This window comes from Penicillium atrosanguineum, assembly GCF_028827265.1.
Source record: "Penicillium atrosanguineum strain IBT 20685 chromosome Unknown utg000001l_segment0_segment0, whole genome shotgun sequence".
NCBI lineage: Eukaryota > Fungi > Ascomycota > Eurotiomycetes > Eurotiales > Aspergillaceae > Penicillium > Penicillium atrosanguineum.
Window position 1 is genome coordinate 2,747,312 of NW_026623133.1, and position 20,374 is coordinate 2,767,685.

The 20,374-nt window shown below is 50.0% G+C and overlaps 10 protein-coding genes across 10 annotated transcripts; 5 read left to right on the forward strand and 5 right to left on the reverse strand.

The window, feature by feature from the left end:
• Positions 1 to 324: 324 nt before the first annotated feature.
• Positions 325 to 2,469, forward strand: N7443_001057 (putative nuclear RNA binding protein; the record flags this gene model as incomplete). Its single annotated transcript, XM_056881113.1, has 1 exon — positions 325 to 2,469. One exon carries the CDS (start codon positions 325 to 327, stop codon positions 2,467 to 2,469), a length of 2,145 nt encoding a protein of 714 aa, XP_056746351.1.
• Positions 2,470 to 2,755: 286 nt separating this feature from the next.
• Positions 2,756 to 3,137, reverse strand: N7443_001058 (uncharacterized protein; the record flags this gene model as incomplete). The annotated part of the gene is made up of 3 exons (XM_056881114.1): positions 2,756 to 2,786; positions 2,849 to 2,948; positions 3,038 to 3,137. The coding sequence occupies 3 exons, from the start codon at positions 3,135 to 3,137 to the stop codon at positions 2,756 to 2,758; spliced, it is 231 nt and encodes a 76-aa protein (XP_056746352.1).
• A 416-nt stretch (positions 3,138 to 3,553) lies between these two features.
• On the reverse strand, positions 3,554 to 5,101 carry N7443_001059 (putative MFS transporter; the record flags this gene model as incomplete). Its single annotated transcript, XM_056881115.1, has 5 exons — positions 3,554 to 3,723; positions 3,786 to 3,840; positions 3,896 to 3,968; positions 4,018 to 4,803; positions 4,851 to 5,101. 5 exons carry the CDS (start codon positions 5,099 to 5,101, stop codon positions 3,554 to 3,556), a joined length of 1,335 nt encoding a protein of 444 aa, XP_056746353.1.
• Positions 5,102 to 6,142: 1,041 nt separating this feature from the next.
• Positions 6,143 to 7,561, forward strand: N7443_001060 (ankyrin repeat domain-containing protein; the record flags this gene model as incomplete). Its single annotated transcript, XM_056881116.1, has 1 exon — positions 6,143 to 7,561. One exon carries the CDS (start codon positions 6,143 to 6,145, stop codon positions 7,559 to 7,561), a length of 1,419 nt encoding a protein of 472 aa, XP_056746354.1.
• Positions 7,562 to 7,790: 229 nt separating this feature from the next.
• On the reverse strand, positions 7,791 to 9,141 carry N7443_001061 (acyl-CoA dehydrogenase family protein; the record flags this gene model as incomplete). Its single annotated transcript, XM_056881117.1, has 2 exons — positions 7,791 to 9,062; positions 9,115 to 9,141. 2 exons carry the CDS (start codon positions 9,139 to 9,141, stop codon positions 7,791 to 7,793), a joined length of 1,299 nt encoding a protein of 432 aa, XP_056746355.1.
• Positions 9,142 to 9,584: 443 nt separating this feature from the next.
• On the forward strand, positions 9,585 to 11,206 carry N7443_001062 (CaiB/BaiF CoA transferase family protein; the record flags this gene model as incomplete). Its single annotated transcript, XM_056881118.1, has 6 exons — positions 9,585 to 9,707; positions 9,764 to 9,835; positions 9,916 to 10,091; positions 10,165 to 10,262; positions 10,316 to 10,990; positions 11,046 to 11,206. The coding sequence occupies 6 exons, from the start codon at positions 9,585 to 9,587 to the stop codon at positions 11,204 to 11,206; spliced, it is 1,305 nt and encodes a 434-aa protein (XP_056746356.1).
• A 49-nt stretch (positions 11,207 to 11,255) lies between these two features.
• On the reverse strand, positions 11,256 to 13,469 carry N7443_001063 (fungal specific transcription factor domain-containing protein; the record flags this gene model as incomplete). The annotated part of the gene is made up of 3 exons (XM_056881119.1): positions 11,256 to 12,372; positions 12,425 to 13,292; positions 13,364 to 13,469. 3 exons carry the CDS (start codon positions 13,467 to 13,469, stop codon positions 11,256 to 11,258), a joined length of 2,091 nt encoding a protein of 696 aa, XP_056746357.1.
• A 1,863-nt stretch (positions 13,470 to 15,332) lies between these two features.
• N7443_001064 (Dabb family protein) lies at positions 15,333 to 15,822 on the forward strand (the record flags this gene model as incomplete). The annotated part of the gene is made up of 3 exons (XM_056881120.1): positions 15,333 to 15,517; positions 15,558 to 15,710; positions 15,762 to 15,822. 3 exons carry the CDS (start codon positions 15,333 to 15,335, stop codon positions 15,820 to 15,822), a joined length of 399 nt encoding a protein of 132 aa, XP_056746358.1.
• A 339-nt stretch (positions 15,823 to 16,161) lies between these two features.
• On the reverse strand, positions 16,162 to 17,439 carry N7443_001065 (tRNA maturation protein LHP1; the record flags this gene model as incomplete). The annotated part of the gene is made up of 3 exons (XM_056881121.1): positions 16,162 to 16,258; positions 16,316 to 17,085; positions 17,146 to 17,439. The coding sequence occupies 3 exons, from the start codon at positions 17,437 to 17,439 to the stop codon at positions 16,162 to 16,164; spliced, it is 1,161 nt and encodes a 386-aa protein (XP_056746359.1).
• A 701-nt stretch (positions 17,440 to 18,140) lies between these two features.
• chsD (chitin synthase D) lies at positions 18,141 to 20,358 on the forward strand (the record flags this gene model as incomplete). Its single annotated transcript, XM_056881122.1, has 2 exons — positions 18,141 to 18,386; positions 18,508 to 20,358. The coding sequence occupies 2 exons, from the start codon at positions 18,141 to 18,143 to the stop codon at positions 20,356 to 20,358; spliced, it is 2,097 nt and encodes a 698-aa protein (XP_056746360.1).
• Between the last annotated feature and the right edge of the window lie 16 nt (positions 20,359 to 20,374).

Here is a 20,374-nt window from a genome sequence, read left to right on the forward strand (position 1 = left end):
ACAACAAACTTCCTCCCTGGGCAAGTGCGGAGTATGTAAACAAACCCACTTGACAACACATTTCAAAAAGCACCCCAGACCCTACTTCTTGACTTGTGTTTGTACTCGACCTTCTATGATATTTTATTCTTCTCTTCCCAGTCCGCTTCTTATCACTGTCCGCAACAAGGGTGCGGGGGTGTAAGTAGGGATGATCAAGTTGGTCACTGGCAAGGTAAAGCTCCCTTGCCTTGTTTCGACGACACTGTCTTGGAGATGCGATAAGAAAAAAATTACAGATCTGACTCTTCACTCCGTATACAGGAACCCAGCCACTCCGACGAAATGGACGTTGACCCGAACCCTGTGCAGCAACAACGTTCCTCACGCAAACACCTACGCAGCAGTTCTGACGACACCAACCTGGCATGGAGCTCGGACGAATCCGGTCGCTTCGATGACGCAGACGAGCGTGAGCTGGAGTTCTTCAAATCGCCATCGGCCAAGTCAGCCAAGCGGCGCCGCTCGAATGACTGGCCGCTCCCGGACGAAGCTGCGGACTACGGACATCATGATCGGCGCGCGCGCAATGGAGCTGGCGGTCTAGGCGCCAGTCTCGCAGCTCCATACAAGTCATCGCCTCGGGCGTCACCACGGGGTTCTTCGCGCGCAAGACACAGCGCCGCGGCTGCCAATAGTCCGCGCAATCTCCTAGCGCGGCGGTCGCGCTTTGTTGAGGCGACTATGATCGACAGTGTTAGTGAGAAGCCGCCGAGTATCTTCATGCAGGAGAAGAAGCAGGCCGCTGCCCAGAACCGCGGATCTGGGATCTTTCGATTTGGAAAGGCTATTGCCTCGGCCTTCAATCCGTTCGGGGGCTGGGGCAAGAGCTCACCGGAGAGTGCCAACAAGTCGCCTCAGAAAGACGCTCTTACGCAGGCAGAGCAGGCCTATGCGGAGCTCAAGAAGGCCGGATACAAGGGCACAAACAAGGGCGCTTACCTGGAAAGCGCAAATGTTGACCAGGCCCAAGCCGACCAGACATGGCAGGATATACGGGAAAAGATGCTCTCCGGAAACCCGACATCTCATTGCGGAGAAAAGTATGGCTTGGGCACACCATTGCGCTCTCCACAGCGCTCTCCGACGAAATCCTCGAAGCGCTCATCTCTTCAAGATCTGCGGTCATTGGGACTTCCTTTTATGAGGTCCCATGAACAAGTTACAACCGCCCCACCCACGTACCAAGATCGATCATCCGAGGACCTCGAGCCAAATGGGCTCCGAAGACAGAAGTCGAAGAAGGAAATGAATCGCCAGGCCAAGCTAGTCAAGAAGGTCAGCAACCTTGAAGATAAGCTAGACCGTGCTCGACGCGAGCTTCGTGAACTAAGCAGCAATGAGGAGCGAGTGCCCGCACCTATTCCAGAGTCAATAGAGTCCGTGCGTATGAGTATGGACATGGACCCTGGCATCTTTCCTCGCAAGTTTGTCCCAGGTGCACTTCCCACGCTGCCCTCGGAGCGACTGCTCGACCAACAAGACCCGGAATCCAAATCGCCTGAGCCCGGGATGGACGGCGTCACAGCTTTGCCATCCATGGAGGGCCGAGAAAGTTTCTCACTCGAGAAACCGTTGAGATCCCCGAGCTCATCACCTATCAAGACCCCAAAGGGGCGGTCGAAAGAATCACGACCATCTTCCATGGGTAAGGAAAGCTCCTCCCGTAAAAGGAAGTCACCAGTTCCTGAACAAATCGCTAGTCGGAATCCTATTCAGCCCCATTCGACGGACTGCCACGACGACATCCTCCAACCGGCCGAGCTGGAGCAGCTGATCGACCTCGGCCTACTCAGCCCAACTCGACAAGCCAAGTGGCAGAAACTCGAAGCCGGCGACAGCCCCGGCTCCATCGAACGCAAGCGAAACACCGGTGTTGACTACGCCACAGCAGGCGAAGCAGGCTCAATGCACAGAAGATCCCCATCAGTTCAGCCCCGACCCTCACCCGGCCTCAACCGCTCACCAAGCTCTAAGGCCGTAAGATCCCCACCTCCACTGCGCATGCGCCGTGGCCACTCGAGTTTACGGTCCGTCTCGCCGACGCACGCCGTTGCGAAATCGCAAGAAGCCCCAAGCGACTGTCTTTCACCTTCGCCACCCTTGGAAACTCACAATGCATTCTATCTTCAGCAGCAACGCTCCCTTGATCCCGATCGTACGCCTCGCTCTTCTCCGACTAAGTCAACCGGCTCTCCGTCCAGGCCTGCCCATACACGCCGCCGGAGTCGTCAGGAGAAGGACATTCCTCCCGTTCCGCCTCTTCCCAAAGAGCTTCGCAATGATGCTGCAAAGGTCACCAATTCGCCGTCGAAGAAGAAGAACCCGAGGGATAGTCTCGCGTCTGTTCTCGAGCCGCAGTCCCCTTCGACTCAGAACAGACGGTCAGCCGTGCTTGACGAGTACCCGTGGCCTTCGGACATATTCTGAGGCGCTCCGGCCTGCGTGGATCATGGTTTATGGAATGTTTCTATTGTGGCATTGAGCGTGGTGTTTTGGGGGTCTGCTATGTTGTTCGCCAGCTGACGCGATGAGATGATTTTACGACTTATACCCTGGAGTCTGGGAGGTTCTTAGTCTTTTCGTGTGGTCTTGAATAAAATTCTGTTCTGTTCTACAATTCTACATCGCGTCATGATCTGCACTTGAAAGTCAATTTAATATGGTGGTATCGATTGTAATGTTGCTCAAGCTAGTTCGTGATATCATTAAGCCCCTAGTTGCTAATCTTGGGATTGACAGTCTTGCTATGTTGGGACTTCTATTAGCCAGTGTCTCGTATTCAAATATCGAATAATCCAAGACATACCCAGTGGCCTTCTCGTAAGCCTCACGGCCGGCATCGGTGATCTTCTCCTGGACGCTGCGGTCCATGTTGTGACCGGACTTCTTGGTGGCGAAGCCGAAAGCTATATGCATCATCCGTTAGTAACTGAATGCTCATGCACCTAGGATGTACATCGCGGGGATTAAAAAAGTCATGTCAACAATGACGTACCCTTGTCAACGTAGTCGTCCTGCTGTCCGGCAGTATTGGAGGAGCTGCCGGAAGAGCTGTTGCCCTTCATGCCCTCGGAAGCCTTCTTGATGAAATCCATATTTGTAGTGGAGAGAAAGTTTCAAAAATTCTTAAATAGTTGCTAAAGAAGAAAAGACCAACACACGGGCAAGTGGCTGATCTAAATAACCATCTGGTCGGAATCCAAGGCCCGACCCCGCCCGCCCCTCGCTAATGATGAAAGAGCAACCCACCCTGGGACCCCCCCCGTACGTAGGTAATGGAGTACTTAGCCACAGCCTCCAACTCGAAGGACCAGGGGTCTCCCTGGTCGGATGCTCCAATTACGGGCGCAGATCGACACAAGTTTCGACATTTCTAGCGCAGCTGATAAATAAAGGCAGACTACCGATCCACTACTCACTAATGGGTGGACTGTGGACTCGGCACGACCGTCATTCGCTCGAGATGCTAGGATCTTGTCCCACGTGAATGATATCATACTGTGGATCGGGTCTAGTCCCGATGTAGTGTGGCTTTGGGGAGGAAGAGCCAGCTTACGCCGGCGGCGCTGAGGAGGCCCACTAGCATCGGCTGAAGCACCTTGACGCCGACGTGGGCGGCTATGATGCCTGTTATTGCTGGGAAGATGGAGCCGCCGATTTGGCCGAGGACGAAGACGAATGCTGGGTGGTTTTTTTGGTGAGGATGGGAGCTACTGTAAGATTGTATGTGGGTCGTGTCTCACCTATCGCCGAGGAACAGATTTCCGGAGAGAACATCTTGGAGCCGACTGAGATGCCCTAGAAAATAGTGGTTAGCTGGCCGGGGAGTGGTAATGAGTCGATCAGGGCATACTGTTGCGAAAAATGGACCTGAGAAGAATCCTAGCAAGCTGATGGCCACAGCCTCGGTGATGATATTCGGCACCCTGAGAGGTAATGAGGAGCAACTCCCTCTTTAAGGGGAGAAAGACGTACAGCCAGAACACCAATTGCAACCCCACGCAAAGAACCGCGTAAATGAAAATCATCCGTCGCTCACCAAGTCGATGCGTCGGCTCTGCAAGCAATAGTCGACCCAGGAAACCACCACCGTAGAAGCCAGCCGGAACGTATCCCATTTCCTTGACATTCCCATTGCGCACCCTGACCAGGTATTCGACCATCCAACCACCAGCCGTGATACCAGCGCCTAAGAAGAAGAAAAAGAATAAACTGAGTATCCAGACACCGGGGGTGGAGAGCGTGGCTTTGATTTCCTTGAGGGCCGTCTTGCCCGTTGACTCTGGTTGATCACCAGTGCTAGAAGATTGTTTCTTCTTCTTCATCAAAAGCCCCATTCTATCGTGGAATGATAGTCCCACCAGTGACATATTAACCACGCCAATACCCAACGGGAACAGGTAAAATAAATTCCACTTTGATTCCACATTCGCCGAAGCCACGCCCGTGGCCACGAACGGCCCGACAAGACAACCGGCCATGTACATCGCATGAATGAATCCCAGCCAGCGATGCGCGCCTCGAAGCGAGGAGACAAAGGTATTGGCATGTGTATCGTTATACGCCTGTCCTAGGCTCGCGAGGAAGAATGTGACGGCGTACAGCGGGAAAGGCGGGAGCCACGCGCGCAGCACATGGGCCAGGATCTGAATTGCTGCACCTAATGATAGTATAGCGCCTAGATCGAGATGCTGGCATATTGAGCTATTGGAGAGAGCTGCGAAGAACCAGCCGAAGAAGGTAGTGCCGTACCTATGGAAGCTGGTGAGAATTGTTGTCAAACTTGAAATGGACGCGATGCGACTTACAGTACGGCGACCATGTTCGTTCCGATGCCGTAGGTGCGTATCACGTAGGGAATTAGCGAGCCCAGACTGCCGTCATTGATCCCGGCGACGAAGAACGAAACGCCGGCGCTGATGATCTTGGCGTATAGCCATTTTGGTTGGTTGACCGTCTCTCTTCTTGCCTCTTGTAGCACGGTGGGCTCTTCAGAACCTGGCTCGAGTGGTGCTCGTGCTTGGAGGACAAATGACTCTGCCTGTGTTTGTGTGGTCATGTTGACTATAAAGCGAGCCCCAGGATTGCCCGTCCGTCAGCTGGTGGGTATTTAAATAAATCGGACTTAGGGTTGAGAGCAGCACGGCAATTCGGGCCGCATTTGCGCGAATGTTCAATGAGAAAAGAGGCCCGAGGCTTTTAGAAGGCGATGGGGTCGTAAGTCCGAGATGTCAAGATGGTCATTTGTCGGGGAAACCCCGATTGCGGGGATTCACTGGGTCCTGCTGGCTGACTTGCCGCATATGGCATCAGTCTCCACCACCCAAAAGATGCTCGTTGAGTATCTACCTTCTCGGCCCGATTCTAGACGGGAAGCTGTACTCTAGATCTGCCGGTGTTCCTGTGCGGCCATCCTCCTTCAACTCTAGCGGGACAGCATCTCTCACCAAGTCACAATCGATGATCAGTTGGGAATGGTTAGTACATCTATCTATGTTGATGTCCGATGTAAGAGTATTTGCCTCGATTCTCACAGAATACGTTGTGATACACTGATTTGGTGTCCGGCTCTTGCATTCGATGAGTTGTATTAAAGAACTAATGATAACCTTGATCTTCTTTACTGCATTATCGGAGTTGTGTATATATAGCGTCTCTGTGAAAAATTGAACTAACGAGTATCGTAATTAATCCCAGGTTGTCTACAGATGTGCACGTAGTCAAGATTGGATATTAGGAAACACCACTTTCACCTTTCACTCTTGATGTTTGGAGCTACCGGTAGCGGGGACCTTTTAACACATTGATACAGATACCTTGTTAAGTAATATCTCTGGAAAAATTGCTCACCTGGGCATAAGCGCACATCAAGGCCTACTCATGATCTCACTTTGTCGTACGAAAGCATCTATCGGGATCGGACTGAGGAAGCGACAAAATAGGAGATTTCATCTTCCATCACTTCACGATGTCTCCATGATCACGCAAACCGAATCAACCTTGATTCTCGTCTGTTTGCCTTCTCCATCTTCCCTTCTCCCGTCTTTCATTTTTATCAACCTTGGAACACACTGACCCCGACCTTCTCCTTGACCAAGCCATGAGTCTCCTCAATCTACCATCTGAGCTTTTGCTCATGATTGCGGATCGCTCCGATTCCCAGAGTGATATCAACTGTCTTGTGAGGGTCAATCGACACCTGTGGGAGGTCGTGAACCTGCACCTCTATCAATGCAATATCGCTCACTGTGAAGGCGAAGGTCTCAACTGGGCCGCTGCGAATGACCTGCCAAACTCGGCGCGATATTTCATCCATGCTGGTATCTGCCATAAGATTGAGCACTGGGATCGCATGCCTCTCATTCTTGCATCCCAGCTCGGAAAGGTGCCCGTCCTAAGCACCCTTCTCAAGGCAGGTGCTTCACCAAACTTCCACCAACAAGAGCGACTCGGAGACACCAGCCCGGCAAGCCTGGGGAAACGTTTTCAAAGGGAGATTATCGCCCTGTCTCCTGCAAGTCCACTGTCACTTGCCTCCGCAGGGGGGTTTGAGCTCGCAGTAAAGCTCTTGATACGGCACGGAGCCGACGTCAATTACAAGATTGAGGGTGAATTCTTAACACCTCTTCATATGGCAGCTCGTTATGGACACGACTCAATAATCAGCCTCCTCCTTTGCCACGGGGCGGATACTGAAGCCACCTCCAACTACTCAAGGCGGCCTCTTGACTGCGCCTTTCACAGCGGGCAGATCAATGCTTTTCGGCTTTTGATTCCCAAAAGTGCCAGGCTGCAGTCTTCAGACCTGTTCAATTTACTTCCTTACTGGGAATTTTTAGCGGCTGTCATGGAAACAGACACCGAATCAACGATCAACGTCAATTACCAAATCGACGACAAACCTATCCTTCACATTGCCGCTACCCAGGGCCTTCGAGAGTCTGCCAACATCCTCATCCAGAGAGGGGCAGATATTGAGGCTGAAGACTACAAGGGGATGACTTCTCTGCACAGTAGCGTTTCTCGTGGCCAGAAGAATGTGGTTGACCTGTTACTGGAGCTCGGCGCAGACTTCACGAAGAGGGACCAGAAGGGCAATACGCCATTGCATCATGTTGCTGACAATCATCGCATGTGTGACTCATCAAAGAAAGCCATCGCCACAGCTCTCATCCAGAGAGGTGCTGATATTGAAGCTCGTAACAACTATCGTGAGACACCGCTTTGTCACGCTGTGAGGAATAGATCTGAGGCCATTACCAAGCTACTGATTGAGAATGAAGCTGATATCGAGCCTCGCAACAGACGTGGAGAAACGCCATTCATCTGCGCCGTAAGAAAACAGACACCGAACGTTACTCGATTGTTGATTGAAAAGGGTTGCGATACCAAAGTGAAGAATAACAAGGGTCGGACTGCTATGGATATTGCCAGCCGCCAAACGAACATTTCCATGCTTCGGCTCTTGCTCACTAATGCAAATGCAAATGCACGGTTCTCAAGTGGACAGCGGGCTTGACCCGAGCGAGCACGAAAAAGAGGGAAATCACAGGTCCATAACAGCTAGGTGAATACAAAAACATGGCATTTATTGCCTAGCGCAGTCGAGTTACGGGTATCAAGGGGGCGTAGCTACTCTATTTTCTTAGTCTTCTTGAGCTTTTTCTTATGCATCTCTTGATTCCGCCTGTTGAAACTTCTTTCCAAAGAAGGACCACTCTCAACCTTGAGCATTTGAAACATCTAGATCAATATGACTTTGGCAAACCGAGCACTCGTTCACCAATATAGTTACAGATCATTTCTTTACTCACAGGAGCTATCCTGGGAATGAAAACCTCACGAAGATACCTTTCTACATGGTATTCTTTTGCATAGCCCATTCCCCCATGCGTCAGAACCGCCCTTTCACACGCTTCGAAAGCAGCCTCCGCAGCGAGATACTTGCCGGCATTGGCATACTCACCCCCTGCGTATCCTTGATCGTACATACGGGCTGCGTGGTAGATCATTAGGCGTGCAGCCTCCAGCTTCATCCAGCTATCTGCGAGAGGATGCTGGATAGCTTGATTTTTACCAATTGCACGCCCGAACACTTCCCTCTCACCCGCATAGATTGCTGCTTTCCTCAAAGCAGCGTATCCGAGGCCCAGTGCCTCAGCTCCGATAAGGATCCGTTCTGCATTCATGCCGTGGAGAATCATCTTGAATCCGTCGTTCTCCTTCCCGACCATATCGCTAGCTGGTACTCGCCAATTCTCGAAGAAAAGGGTATTTGTGTCGACAGCTGCTCGGCCCATTTTCGGAATTTCCGTGATTGTCACAACAGAGGGATCAAGATCGGTATAGAAGAGTGATAGGCCTTGCGATGGCTTTTTCACCTCTTCGAGAGGCGTGGTACGAACTAGGATCAGGATTTTTTGAGCATTTTGCGCAGTAGAAATCCATATCTTCTGTCCTGACAGGATGTAATCGTCACCGTTCTTCTCTTTTCGGGCGATAGATTGTAGCTTCAACGTGTCTAATCCATTATTCGGTTCAGTAACACCGAAACAAGCTCTCTCTTTCCCCGCGATCAGGGGCTCAAGCCAACGTTTCTTTTGTTCCTCGGTCCCGAATTTGACGACTGGCTCGAGACCAAAGATGTTCATATGCACGGAAGAGGCAGCCGTCATTCCTCCCCCTGACTCGGAGATGGTTTGCATCATTATGGTTGCTTCGGCGATGCCCAATTCTGAGCCGCCATATTCTTGTGGCATGCAGACTCCCAGCCACCCATCCTGGGCGAGAGTTTGATGGAAATCAGCTGGGAACTTCTTGGTCTCATCTTGTTTCAACCAATATTCGTCAGAATAGTTAGCGCAAATCTTGGCTATAGCTTCGCGAACAGTCTTTTGCGAGTCTGTCAGGTCGGTGTCGTGGGTTTGAAGATATTCCGTCGCACGAGCATTAGAGTGGGCGTATCGCAAGCCTCTGTTGGAGCATATGGATTGTACAGAATATCTTCTTAATTGTCGGAGCTATCGAGTTTGTTAACGTTGGAACTTCCCATCGCCAAATGGGTTAACGTACGATCAAACTCCGCCCCAGGAATGCCATGTTTGGTAGTGCTTCATCGTATAAGCGCAGCCCCAACTGTTGAATTTAAATCTCAGGCTTAGACACGACGAGTTTCAACAGTGATAGACGCCGAAAACTACCGAGGTCACCATGAACTATGCGTGTTCGGGCAAAAGTCCGAAGGTTGCACGTAGCATTATGGGGTTCGGCACCGAACCCCGAGGATGCCCGGGGTGAATCCCCGCACAGTTTGAGGCGCGCTGAACATAGAAAAACTATGCCATGTGAATTACACTTAGAAAATGCCTAGGCATTTGCTTTACTTTGGATTCGGAATACCTTAGCTAAGAGACACCGTAGCCCGGAGTTGCAGAACATACACAATTTCATTACGAGCCGCCAGACTTCCAATCTCCTGAGGACAGTCGACAATGTATAATTTTACACGAAACTCTGTAAGACTGCCTCACAAATACCCGTTGATGTTGGCAGTTAGAACTCCCCTTCGCTTGAATGTACGTGGGAATCATACTCTGACAGCCAAAACCACGCCTGACGGCCCACTTGTTGGAGTCAAAATTCTGGATTTGACACGCGTTCTGGCGGTAAGTTATTCCTTGGAGAATTCGAGCTGAGAAAGCGAAACTGATATATTCGGAAGGGCCCATTTTGCACGCAAATCCTGGCGGACTATGGTGCTGATGTGATCAAAGTGGAAAATCCAAATGGAGGAGTGAGTCTACAACATTCCTTTGACTTGCACTTTCGAAAGGTGAAAAGTTTGGAATTGATAGTCACTAAAAGAGAGTATAGGACGACACCCGACTCTGGCGCGAAGCTGGAGAGGAGGCTATATGGAAACCCGAGGCTTCCAATACTTCTATCTATTTCAATACCATCAATCGAAACAAGCGCTCGATTGCGGTCAATCTGAAGAAAGAGAGCGGAAGACAAATTATCCTAGGCCTTGCCCGTAAGGCAGATGTGGTGTAAGTCTCTCAATGGTCATGACACATTCTGTTTCCAACGCTTGTGAGTATACCTACTGACAAATTTGAATAGAGTGGAGAATTTTATCCCCGGAAAATTGGATAAGCTTGGCCTTGGCTATGATGTCTTGAAAGCTACCAACCCATCTATCATCCTAGCGAGTATTTCAGGTTTGCTGTCTGCTTCTTTCCGAGGGATTATTGTTCCTGACTATAAGTCCCAGGATATGGCGCCGACGGACCATATGCGCAGCGCGCAGGCTACGATGTGATCGGAGCAGCCGAGGGCGGCCTACTCCATATTACAGGAGAGGCAGATGGCCCTCCCACTAAGCCTGGCGTCGGCCTAATGGACATGTGCACAGGCTTGTATCTTCATGGCGCAATAGTATCAGCATTACTTGCACGAGGAAAAACAGGCCACGGACAGAAGATTGATACCTCGCTATTTGAGACGACTATTTCCATTCTCTCCAATGTGGGAATGTCCTGGATGAACCTCGGCAAAGAAGCCCAGCGTTGGGGTACAGGTCATCCAACCATCGTTCCATATGAGGCCTTCAAAACGAAGGACTCGTTTCTCGTCGTGGGTGCCGTTAACAGTCGGCAGTTTGAGACCCTCTGTGGTTATCTAGGAGAAGAAGGGCTGGCCAACGATCCTCGCTTTCTGGATAACAATGCCCGAGTCCAGAATCGTAAAGAGCTCAAGCGCATATTGGATGATCTCTTCGTCCGGAAGTCGAGGGGAGAATGGGAAAAGATATTTGAAGGGAGTGGAATGCCGTACGGTCCAATCAACAACTTGGAAAATGTCTTTTCGCATCCACAGACAGTGGCAAGAGACATGATGCAGACAGTCACTCAAGCTGAGGCGATATCGGGAAATGTCAAGGTCCTTGGTAAGTCGCACTGTAAATTGACGACTCGCTCTAACTAACTCATTTTGCGCCAAAGGAATGCCTGTGAAATTTAGCGAGTCGAAACCGACAATCAGAGAAGGGCCACCTTCTCTGGGGAAACATACCGACGATGTACTTCAAGAACTTGGACTAACCCCGGAAGCAATCAAGAAGCTACGCAAAGAAGGAGTGATTGGAGCTATTGCTGCGTTCTGATGCGATTACCATAGTTGTCATGGTACCGCACCTCTTTTTGTTTAGAGAATTATCTTCCAAACCAATCCTGTGAAAATCCCAGCATGACTTCATCCGTCTGAATATCTCCTCTCGTATTGATAGCATTCTGCATTTCTTGAAACATATGCTGAAAGTCAAGTATCGGGTCCATTTCAGAGAACGAGGTGTCGTGGTATTGCTCCGTAGACATAGTCGTCTCCGGAAACCCGGGCGAGGGAGACAGCTGTGGCAAATAAGACTGCGCAGACATGGCCGAGGAGTATGTTTGGAGCCCATTTTCAGCTACGGATGAGACAAGCCGCGTGTTCATTTGGTTGTTTTCACGTTCTGCAGAGCTAGCGTTGTCATCCTTCTGTTGAAACGTCATACTGGCAAGCTCCTTGAGGGCACTCATGCTCAACTGATTGAAGATATCACAGGAGCCTCGTGCATCATCCCATTTCTCACATATGGCTGTCAAAATGTTTGAGCAGTCACGAACGTCAGAAGTAACATCCCAAAATGAGGGTAAAAATGCGTGGGTACTTCTCTTACGCCTCTGCACGCAACAACCAACGCTGTAGATATTTGCTAGGCCGGCCATGAATATTGTGTAAAGACAGACCCATGAGTAGTTTAAATGACGGGCGCGGAGAAGCTCAAAATATCTGGCAAGAACCATACGGGATGAGGTCCAGATAGTTTTTAGCACATCATCCACATCTGTGTTAGATTCTAGGCCTTCCATTGCTGGAAATGTCACCGATGGCCGGAATAATAGGAGACACGAGCTGTTGTAGAGAGCGTGATACCAACTAGGATGTAAATAGGATGATGTGATGTCTCGGATATGCTCTGGTGATGGTAACGGAAGAAGTGAAATGTTTCTTTGCCATGCTTGAAGGTCCCTGTAGATATCTTGTCTAAGCGCCTCTCTGTCATGAAGCTGAAGCCGTTGAATGGAGCGACTTGTATACATGGATCGGTGAATTCTGGATTGGATCTTGCGTAGGTGAGTGTGTTGCAGAAAGGGCGATATATCCCGCAGTGATGCAGTAGATCCAGGCACATGCTCTAGCCCGTCATCGTCCAGTGGAGAGGGTAATGTTACATCTATGTCATCATCATGGAGAGCGAGAGGCCTTCCAAGTGAGATATTGACGATTCTAATTCGTTGTCAGCAACTTGGCTCCAGTTCAAATTCTCACGACCACTTACCTCTCCAGATTATAATAGCACCAGAAACATCGACGCTGCATTTCTAATTGAACTGAGCTTGGAACCTTTCCAGTAATGTGTGTTTTGCAACGTGAAGAAACCGTAGTACTGTTCTGATGCAAGCCAATTTCAACACATAGTCGAGACGCCCTCCCAAGCACCTCCCACATCTCACTAGAAGTGTCACGTAAGCTGGCATGGATCCCATATTTACAGTAGAGAAGCAGAGCCTGCAATGATCGAATGTCACGAAGGCCTGAAACCTCATCCAAGTGCATCGAAGCTCTGGCAAAATATGACTCCGAGTTGAGATGGCCGCTGTCAACTCTTTTGGACGATACCGACCCTAAAGCCAATACAATATCAAGTGCAAACGCATTTGAAGGATTATTTTGATAAAGCTTTGGATCTGAATAGATCTCACGCACCATCTCCATAAATGCTGGTCGATAAATTAACGGGAATAACAAGTGCCAGTGGTCAAAATATGATTCAATCAGGGGCATTGCCACGGAATGATCCACGACCACTGCAGGTTGCGGAATGGAAGGGAAGGCGATCCTTTCGGGCATTCGATGACTGTCGGTTACTCTCCCAAACAGACCACCCTTCGTACAGGAGGAATGCACCACCCGTTCAACGATATCGACGAAGTCCACCCCATTACTAGAGCCAAGATATCGAATCTCCTCCTCAGGGGTCCGTTGTAGAGAGCCTGCTGATTGTGACAACGACTGATCTTCCTCAGGCTCATCGGTGAAAGGATGAGACTCGGGAATCGGTAGCTCTGGCTGGCTGATACTACGCGGCTCGGTTACGCCCGATTGCAACGAGCCACGCCGGAGTTGCGCGTTCTCGTGTTCCAACTCTTTCAGCCGTAGCTCAACAGATTGCAAATATTCCTGCTGAAGCTGTCGATCCCGGCGCTTGTTGGGATACCTGCATAGGGCGCGACTCCTGATACATGCGCTGCACCGTGGCATCTCTCGGTCACATTTTGTTTTGCGCGAATAGCACCGTTCACAGGCATGCATGTTGGGCCCATGTGCTCTTGAAGATTGGAGTAATTAGAGAATATCAGACCACTATGATAGGCACTAATACCCGATGAGTGCCATGTCAGCCCCGATAGGCAGTGTGAAATAGGTCACGAAATGCAGGAGCCGAGGTGGACGCAACCTATGCCTCATATTCCAGGCAGCAAATTCGGGAGCTTCGACAAAACACAGTTCATGAGATTTCCACCTGCTTGGGGCCAAGATTCGACTTGTCATCCGTATGTCATGAACTGACCTTAATGGGGCTTTTTCAATCCAGATTCGCGTTCGTCTTGTCGTTACTGCTCCTCCGTTTTTGCCGACATCTTTGAGTGAGATGAAAGCGCTCGCACGATTGCATTTTATCTTCGTGATTTAAGACTCTAGGGCACCTGACATGAAAACAAAATGAATATACCTTGTGAACATACAACTTGGAGTATGGGGGCGCTGACTTCAGAACGCTGTGGTGCGAACTTGGGAACGATCGTACAACCTTCAACCGAGCCAGATCACGAATAGTAAGTAGTAAAGACAGTTACATACGAGTCTACAGTTTTCAATAATCTCAGTCGCCGCGATATTCTTATACTCAAAGACATGTCACACTTACTAATGACATAGATTCTGTCATTCCAAATATCTGCCCGATTCTACACTTGATTACAACGAGGCTTGCAAGAAGAAGAAGAAGAAGAAGAAATACGAGAGCACCGGACTTTGGCTCATGCATGATCTCTACTTTTCTGCCTGGCTCTCAGAGGAGAACTCTTTCCTCTGGCTACACGGTTTTGCCGGAAGTGGCAAATCTGTGCTGTGCTCGACAGCTATACAGTATGTTTTCCAACGTCACAAATCTTACTCGCAAATTGGTATCGCTCTCTTTCTTCCCTTTCAGCGATCCACTCAAACAAAAAGCCTCTACTATGCTACGTGCCTTGATTCTGCAACTCTCCAGCCAACTTGGCGATGAAAGTGAGCCGTCTGAGCTCTATAATAACTACATGAATGCAACGCCGCCCATCGAAAAGCTGCAAGATATTGTCCAATTGCTCCTCAGGCAACCAGCATTGGGTCATCGAGAATTTTTCAGATTGCCGTCTTTCAGGCTACTGTTAGCGAATTAAAGCAAATATATTGCCTAGTGGAAGGATACAGGTTACAGTCTGCCGTGGATGCTCTCGCGAGGGCAGTTCAGCGGGCGAGCCTTATACGAAGAACAGAAAGTCCTTTTTTGCCCACGGGCTCAAACCCTGATATTTATGACTGTTTCGGTTTTCACTTCTTATAACTAAGCTGGGGTATCTCCTTGGTCAGATTGTAGCATTTTCTTGAATGCTCATCTGCTACACATGTGCCCAGACGCGTCAAGCATTTGACAACGATGTATCCAGTGAGAATCATGCAGGCATCATTACCTTCTTCCCTATCCATTTTCGTACTGGGCAAACAATGTGTGTAGATGTCCTAATTTGTGTTGTCCTTGCCTAGCAGCAAGGGCCAAATTTGATAGTATATCACGGGAAATGCTGTCTATGGGCTCACACGTATATTGTGCAGAAAAAGATGCCTTGAGCCACCCAGACATCTGGGTGGAGACAAAATGGAGCCGTTTCAAGTTCGACTAGAGTGTTTGGAGATGACTGAGAATTATAATCAAACCTTGGTTATTTACTATGCCGACTTATTCCTGAGAAAAGGGATTGACATCAACATTGAACTTGCCGAGAAATCGGAGGTTTCCCGACCTTCCCGATGCCCCCGCTCCGACAGATCTGCTCCGTCGTCATACCTCATTCCACCTGAGTCTGACATCTTTTGCTTCATCAACTCTCCGAATCAAAACTCAAATACTTCTTGAAACAAACACAATGCCGGTCTACCACGTTGGTATGCGCTCTAGTCTACTTACACACGAACGCGGGTATCGCATCACAGCTCTCAGAGACCTGACCGACTCTACAGTACTTTTCCGCCTGAAGCCGAACGTAAGTCAGTCGCAAATAGCGATATGGGCACAAACGGCAAAGGAGATGGTTGGCAAGATTCCAGGCGAGTCGACTATACCAATTTTCGCAGAGCATCAACTAATCAAGCTACCCAAATTATATAGGCCTCGTTTCATTGCAAGCAGGCCAGCCGCTGTCAATTTGTATTCCTCGCGCCAAGGGCTTTGATATGGGGCTTGTAGCTGTCTTGGAGAAGGCAGAAGACGTTACGACTTATGCAGTTCACCCTGCTCACCTGGAGTACGTTGCTGCACGTTTAGCACTGGAACATAACACTGATTTGTCTTGTAGGGTGCATAAAATGAGGGAAGAGCTGTGTGATGACACATTGGCGTATGACCTGGAGTTCTAATTGCTTGGTTGTGTACCAGAATGAAGAAAGCCTCGACTTAAGCCTGGAACTAGTATAGCTATGCTCAATTGTACAGAAGGTCTGATGAGAATTTACTTCAACGATTGGCCACATTTGATCTACAGGACCATCGCCGGTCCGAATACACGAGGGGACTCAGAGTAGAGGTTTGTAACATATCTATATCGTCATAAACCGAGTGCTATTAACGCCGATGGAGGGGGTCCTCCCCATGTGAACCACCTGGGCAAAAAAGATGTTCGTTCGTAAAACTTTTGGTTTCCGCCCATAAACCGAGAGAAAAGAGAGATCGAAGCGAGATGAGATGGGTAGAGAAATTTACTCCTTAGCATCCACCTTCTTCGAGGCGCGGTCGCCGTTCGCTTCGCCATCGTGGGAACGCTTTTGGCCGCTGCTCTGCACAACGGGGACACCACTAACGCAAGTTTTGTTAGCAAAATCTTTCTCAAAATCACTCCGAATCATTACATACCGAGAATCCTTCCGGGCCTCCCGGTTCTCCTGGAAGCCGTCCTTCTGGTCGTCGTTGCGACGATCCCGCCAGTCGCGGTTGTTGTCACGGTCACGGCCACCACGGCCTCCACGGCCCCGACCACCGCGGCCACCGCGGCCACCACGGCCACCACGGCCCCGGCCACCGCCACGAGCCCGGTTGGCGCTAGGGTTCACATTGCCGGCCTTGATCTCCTCCACCTTCTCATCGCAGTACTGCTTCTTGCTCTTGATGGTTAAGTCCTCGCCCTTCCATTGGGGCTTGGTCTCGAGGGCCAAAAAGGCCTTCTGCTTCTCCTCATCCTCGAACTCAACGAAGACGCTGCCCTTGAAGGTCTTGTCAAAGCTACGGCGGAGACGGACGGCCTTGATGGGGCCATAGGGCTCGAACAAAGCCTCGATGTCGGTCTGGGTGGTGGGCTCCTCGGTTCCGTACCGGCCGAAGCCCTTGACGTAGATGCTGCGGGGCATGGCCTTATCCTCGAAGACCTTGATGGCATCGGTGTTGTGCTCGCAGGTCACAGACTCGGGCAGAGGAACCTTGCGCTTAATGGCGGTGTCGTTCTCGACCAGCTCAAGAGTCTCGGAGGTTTTGAGGGCCTCAACAACAGCGCTGAAGGGCTGGAAGCGGCGCATGCGCTTGAAAGAGTGAAGGATGTCCAGAGGCACGGCGTTGTTCGCGTTGCCACCAACCTTGGTGAAGAGGAACTTGTCCATAGGGAGGTTGGAGTCAGAGAAGTAGAACTCGACCTGTTACAACCCATATTAGCAATCTACACCAAGATGCGACCATTCTGGGCTAGATTTTACCTGCTTACGGATCTCAACGGGATCGTCGGTCTCTTTCTGGGTGGAGGGATCGAACTTGGAGTTGTTGGTCTTGTTTCCCCGCTGGTAGGGACGCTGCTCGCGCTGCTGCGACTTCTCCTCAGACTGCTCGGACTTCTCACCCAGCTTGGCGGCTTCAGCGACAATGCGCGCTTCGTCGGCGTCTTCCTGGCCAGCCGTCTCGGTAGCAGGCTTCTCCTCGTTCAACTCTGCAAGAACATTCTGGACGTCCTGTGCGGATTCCGCGTTCACGGTAGTCTTCTGTTCCTCGGACATTGTGAATGATGTGTATGGTTTGGTTGTGGTCGGATAGATTGCCAAGGTGACTCGGGAAGATGACTCGTCGGAGAGGATGGACTCAATCGTCGGACAAGGGATAGGTGCAATGTATTACTTCCGGAAAACCGAGTAGAACTCACAGATGAGTTCTTAAGCGCAAGGTTAAATAATGCGCCTGTGGTGATCAATCTGAAAGAAAGAGCTCAGCGGGGAGCGATTTTTTTTCGGCGCGCGGGAGCTCCGTTGATGCCTCAGGCTGCAGAACTAGCCTATATAGGCTTAGTGTGGAACAATTAACTATACAACGTGACAGCGGCGACAAGCTACCACTATAAATCCATAATACCGAAACAAATCAGGATGGAAAGAAAACAATTATGCAGACAGTAGGATTCAGTACGTGGAGATTACTACGAAACACGGTGTGGAAATTGCCACGTTCATAAACGAAGTGATAATCGCGCCTGCCCACGTAGATGCCCCCCATTTTTGGAAGCACACTCTCATCAACTTGTTCAACTTTCCCCTCTCAACTTCTGCACATTTGATCAATTATGCATGATTTAAAGTGACCAAAGAGGCTCATTCATTCTATATAAGGTGCCGCACGCGCATCGATCCCCTGTTTGCACCGGCCTATGCCGAGATGGAGAGTGAAGATGGGTCAGGAATGGGCTCTGAGAAGATGTCCACGGCAGATGTATGCCTCACTCACCTACCTTGAAGAGCGTTGGCTGACCAGATTTCAGATACTGTACCTTTCTATTGTGGGGCCGCTCATGCTGGCAGCCTTTTTTGAGTGGGTGCTCTGGCTTGCAGCGTTCGTCTACTGCCTTGTCAAAGTGTACCAGAAAGCTGACCACTGGAGTGTCCGGGTACTTGCGGTGGTGATGATGGTCCTCTTCAGTTTACTGCGGCAAGTGATATCAGCCTATGCATTCTCAGTATAGTCTACTAACAGTCCTGATCACCAGCTTGGTCTTTCTTCCTGTGATGATCGTGACACTGCCCCTGCCCAGCCAAATCACCCATTTATTCCCTGTTCCTGCAATCTCATTTTTTCAGTGGTTTGGGTTTTACTCATTTTCAATTCTCCTTATCGGTCCATGGCTCATTTGTGTGTACCGACTTGTCACCAACTCCCTTGGAAGGACGAAAAAGATTGACAAAATCCTGGACGAGCGTACCGCTCCGAAAACTGTTGTTGTGATGCCAGTCTACAAGGAGGAGCCAGATGTTCTGATTGCAGCGATTAACTCTGTGGTGGATTGCGACTATCCTGCCGGTTGCATCCATGTCTTTCTCTCTTATGACGGCGGTGGAGTGGACGAGCCATACCTACGAGTAATCCAGCATCTTGGCATTCCTGCCTCTCTCCAAGAATACCCTCGAAGTATCGACGTCATTTACAAAAGCGCCCGGATAACGGTCTCACGTTTCCCTCATGGAGGCAAAAGAAAGTGTCAAAAGAACACGTTCAAACTGATCGACAAAGTCTATGCTCGGTACATCAAGCGACACGACAATCTTTTCTTGTTATTCATCGACTCCGACTGCATCCTTGATCGGGTCTGCTTGCAAAATTTCATGTATGATATGGAGCTGAAGCCAGGGAGCAAGCATACTATGCTGGCAATGACAGGCATCATTACCTCGACCACCAAGAAGAACAACATGATCACCATCCTCCAGGACATGGAATATATACATGGACAGCTCTTTGAGCGCTCTGTTGAATCAGGCTGCGGGTCTGTGACATGCCTCCCGGGGGCATTGACAATCTTGCGTTTCTCTGCCTTCCGCAAGATGGCCAAGTATTATTTTTCTGATAAGGCCGAGCAGTGTGATGATCTCTTTGATTTTGGAAAGTGCCACCTTGGCGAAGATCGCTGGCTAACCCATCTGTTCATGATCGGTGCTACGAAGCCGTATGAGATCCAGATGTGTATGGGTGCTTTTTGCAAGACCGAAGCTGTGCAGACCTTCAGCACTCTCCTACAACAGCGACGTCGATGGTTTTTGGGGTACATTACCAACGAAGTGTGCATGATCACCGATATCCGGCTCTGGAAACGCTACCCGCTCCTATGTCTGTTCCGTTTTATGCAAAATACCATCCGGACCACTGCTCTATTGTTCTTTATCATGGTTGTTTCTCTCATGACAACCTCACAGAAAGCGGCAGACCTTCCGATTGCTTTTATGGGTGTCTCCCTTGGGCTAAACTATCTGCTTATGTTTTACTTTGGCCTCCAGCTTAAACGCTTCAAGGCCTGGCTATATCCGCTGATGTTCATTCTCAACCCTTTCTTCAACTGGGCCTACATGGTTTATGGGATATTAACCGCTGGGCAGCGCACTTGGGGTGGACCGCGCGCAGATGCTGCCACCGCGGATGATCATACAACTCCCGCCGAGGCGGTTGAGCAGGCCAAGGCACAGGGCGATGAACTCAACGTTGACGTGAACACCTTTCGCACGTCAACGGTCTCTCGACGGAGGTCCGTCCCAGTTCGCCCCTCAAGAACCATTGAAGGGCAATTCGCGCCCGCTGAGAAACTTCTTGACAACATTGATCGCAGTACCAACGAGCCTGGTCCATCTCAACGGCCGTTTGCAGGGCCTTTATTCTTTCCACCTCACGCTTTTCACGACTCGGCGGAGTCGTTGTTCAGTGGGTCTTCCGATGCTGGCTCCAATACGATTTCGCCGCCTCGTAATGTGGAGAGCCTCATGAGCGAAGAAGATCCACGGAGTCTCTACTGTGCCCGCCGAGCTAGTGCGACATCAAAGTGCTCGCTTAACTCCGATGATAATGAACTATACCCTGGAGCCATTGGGAATAACGAAATAGAATCCACTCCTCTAGAGCCTGTTGTCATGAAATCAAATACGGGCGATACGAAGGACTTTTGAGTCATCTCGTTGTCGC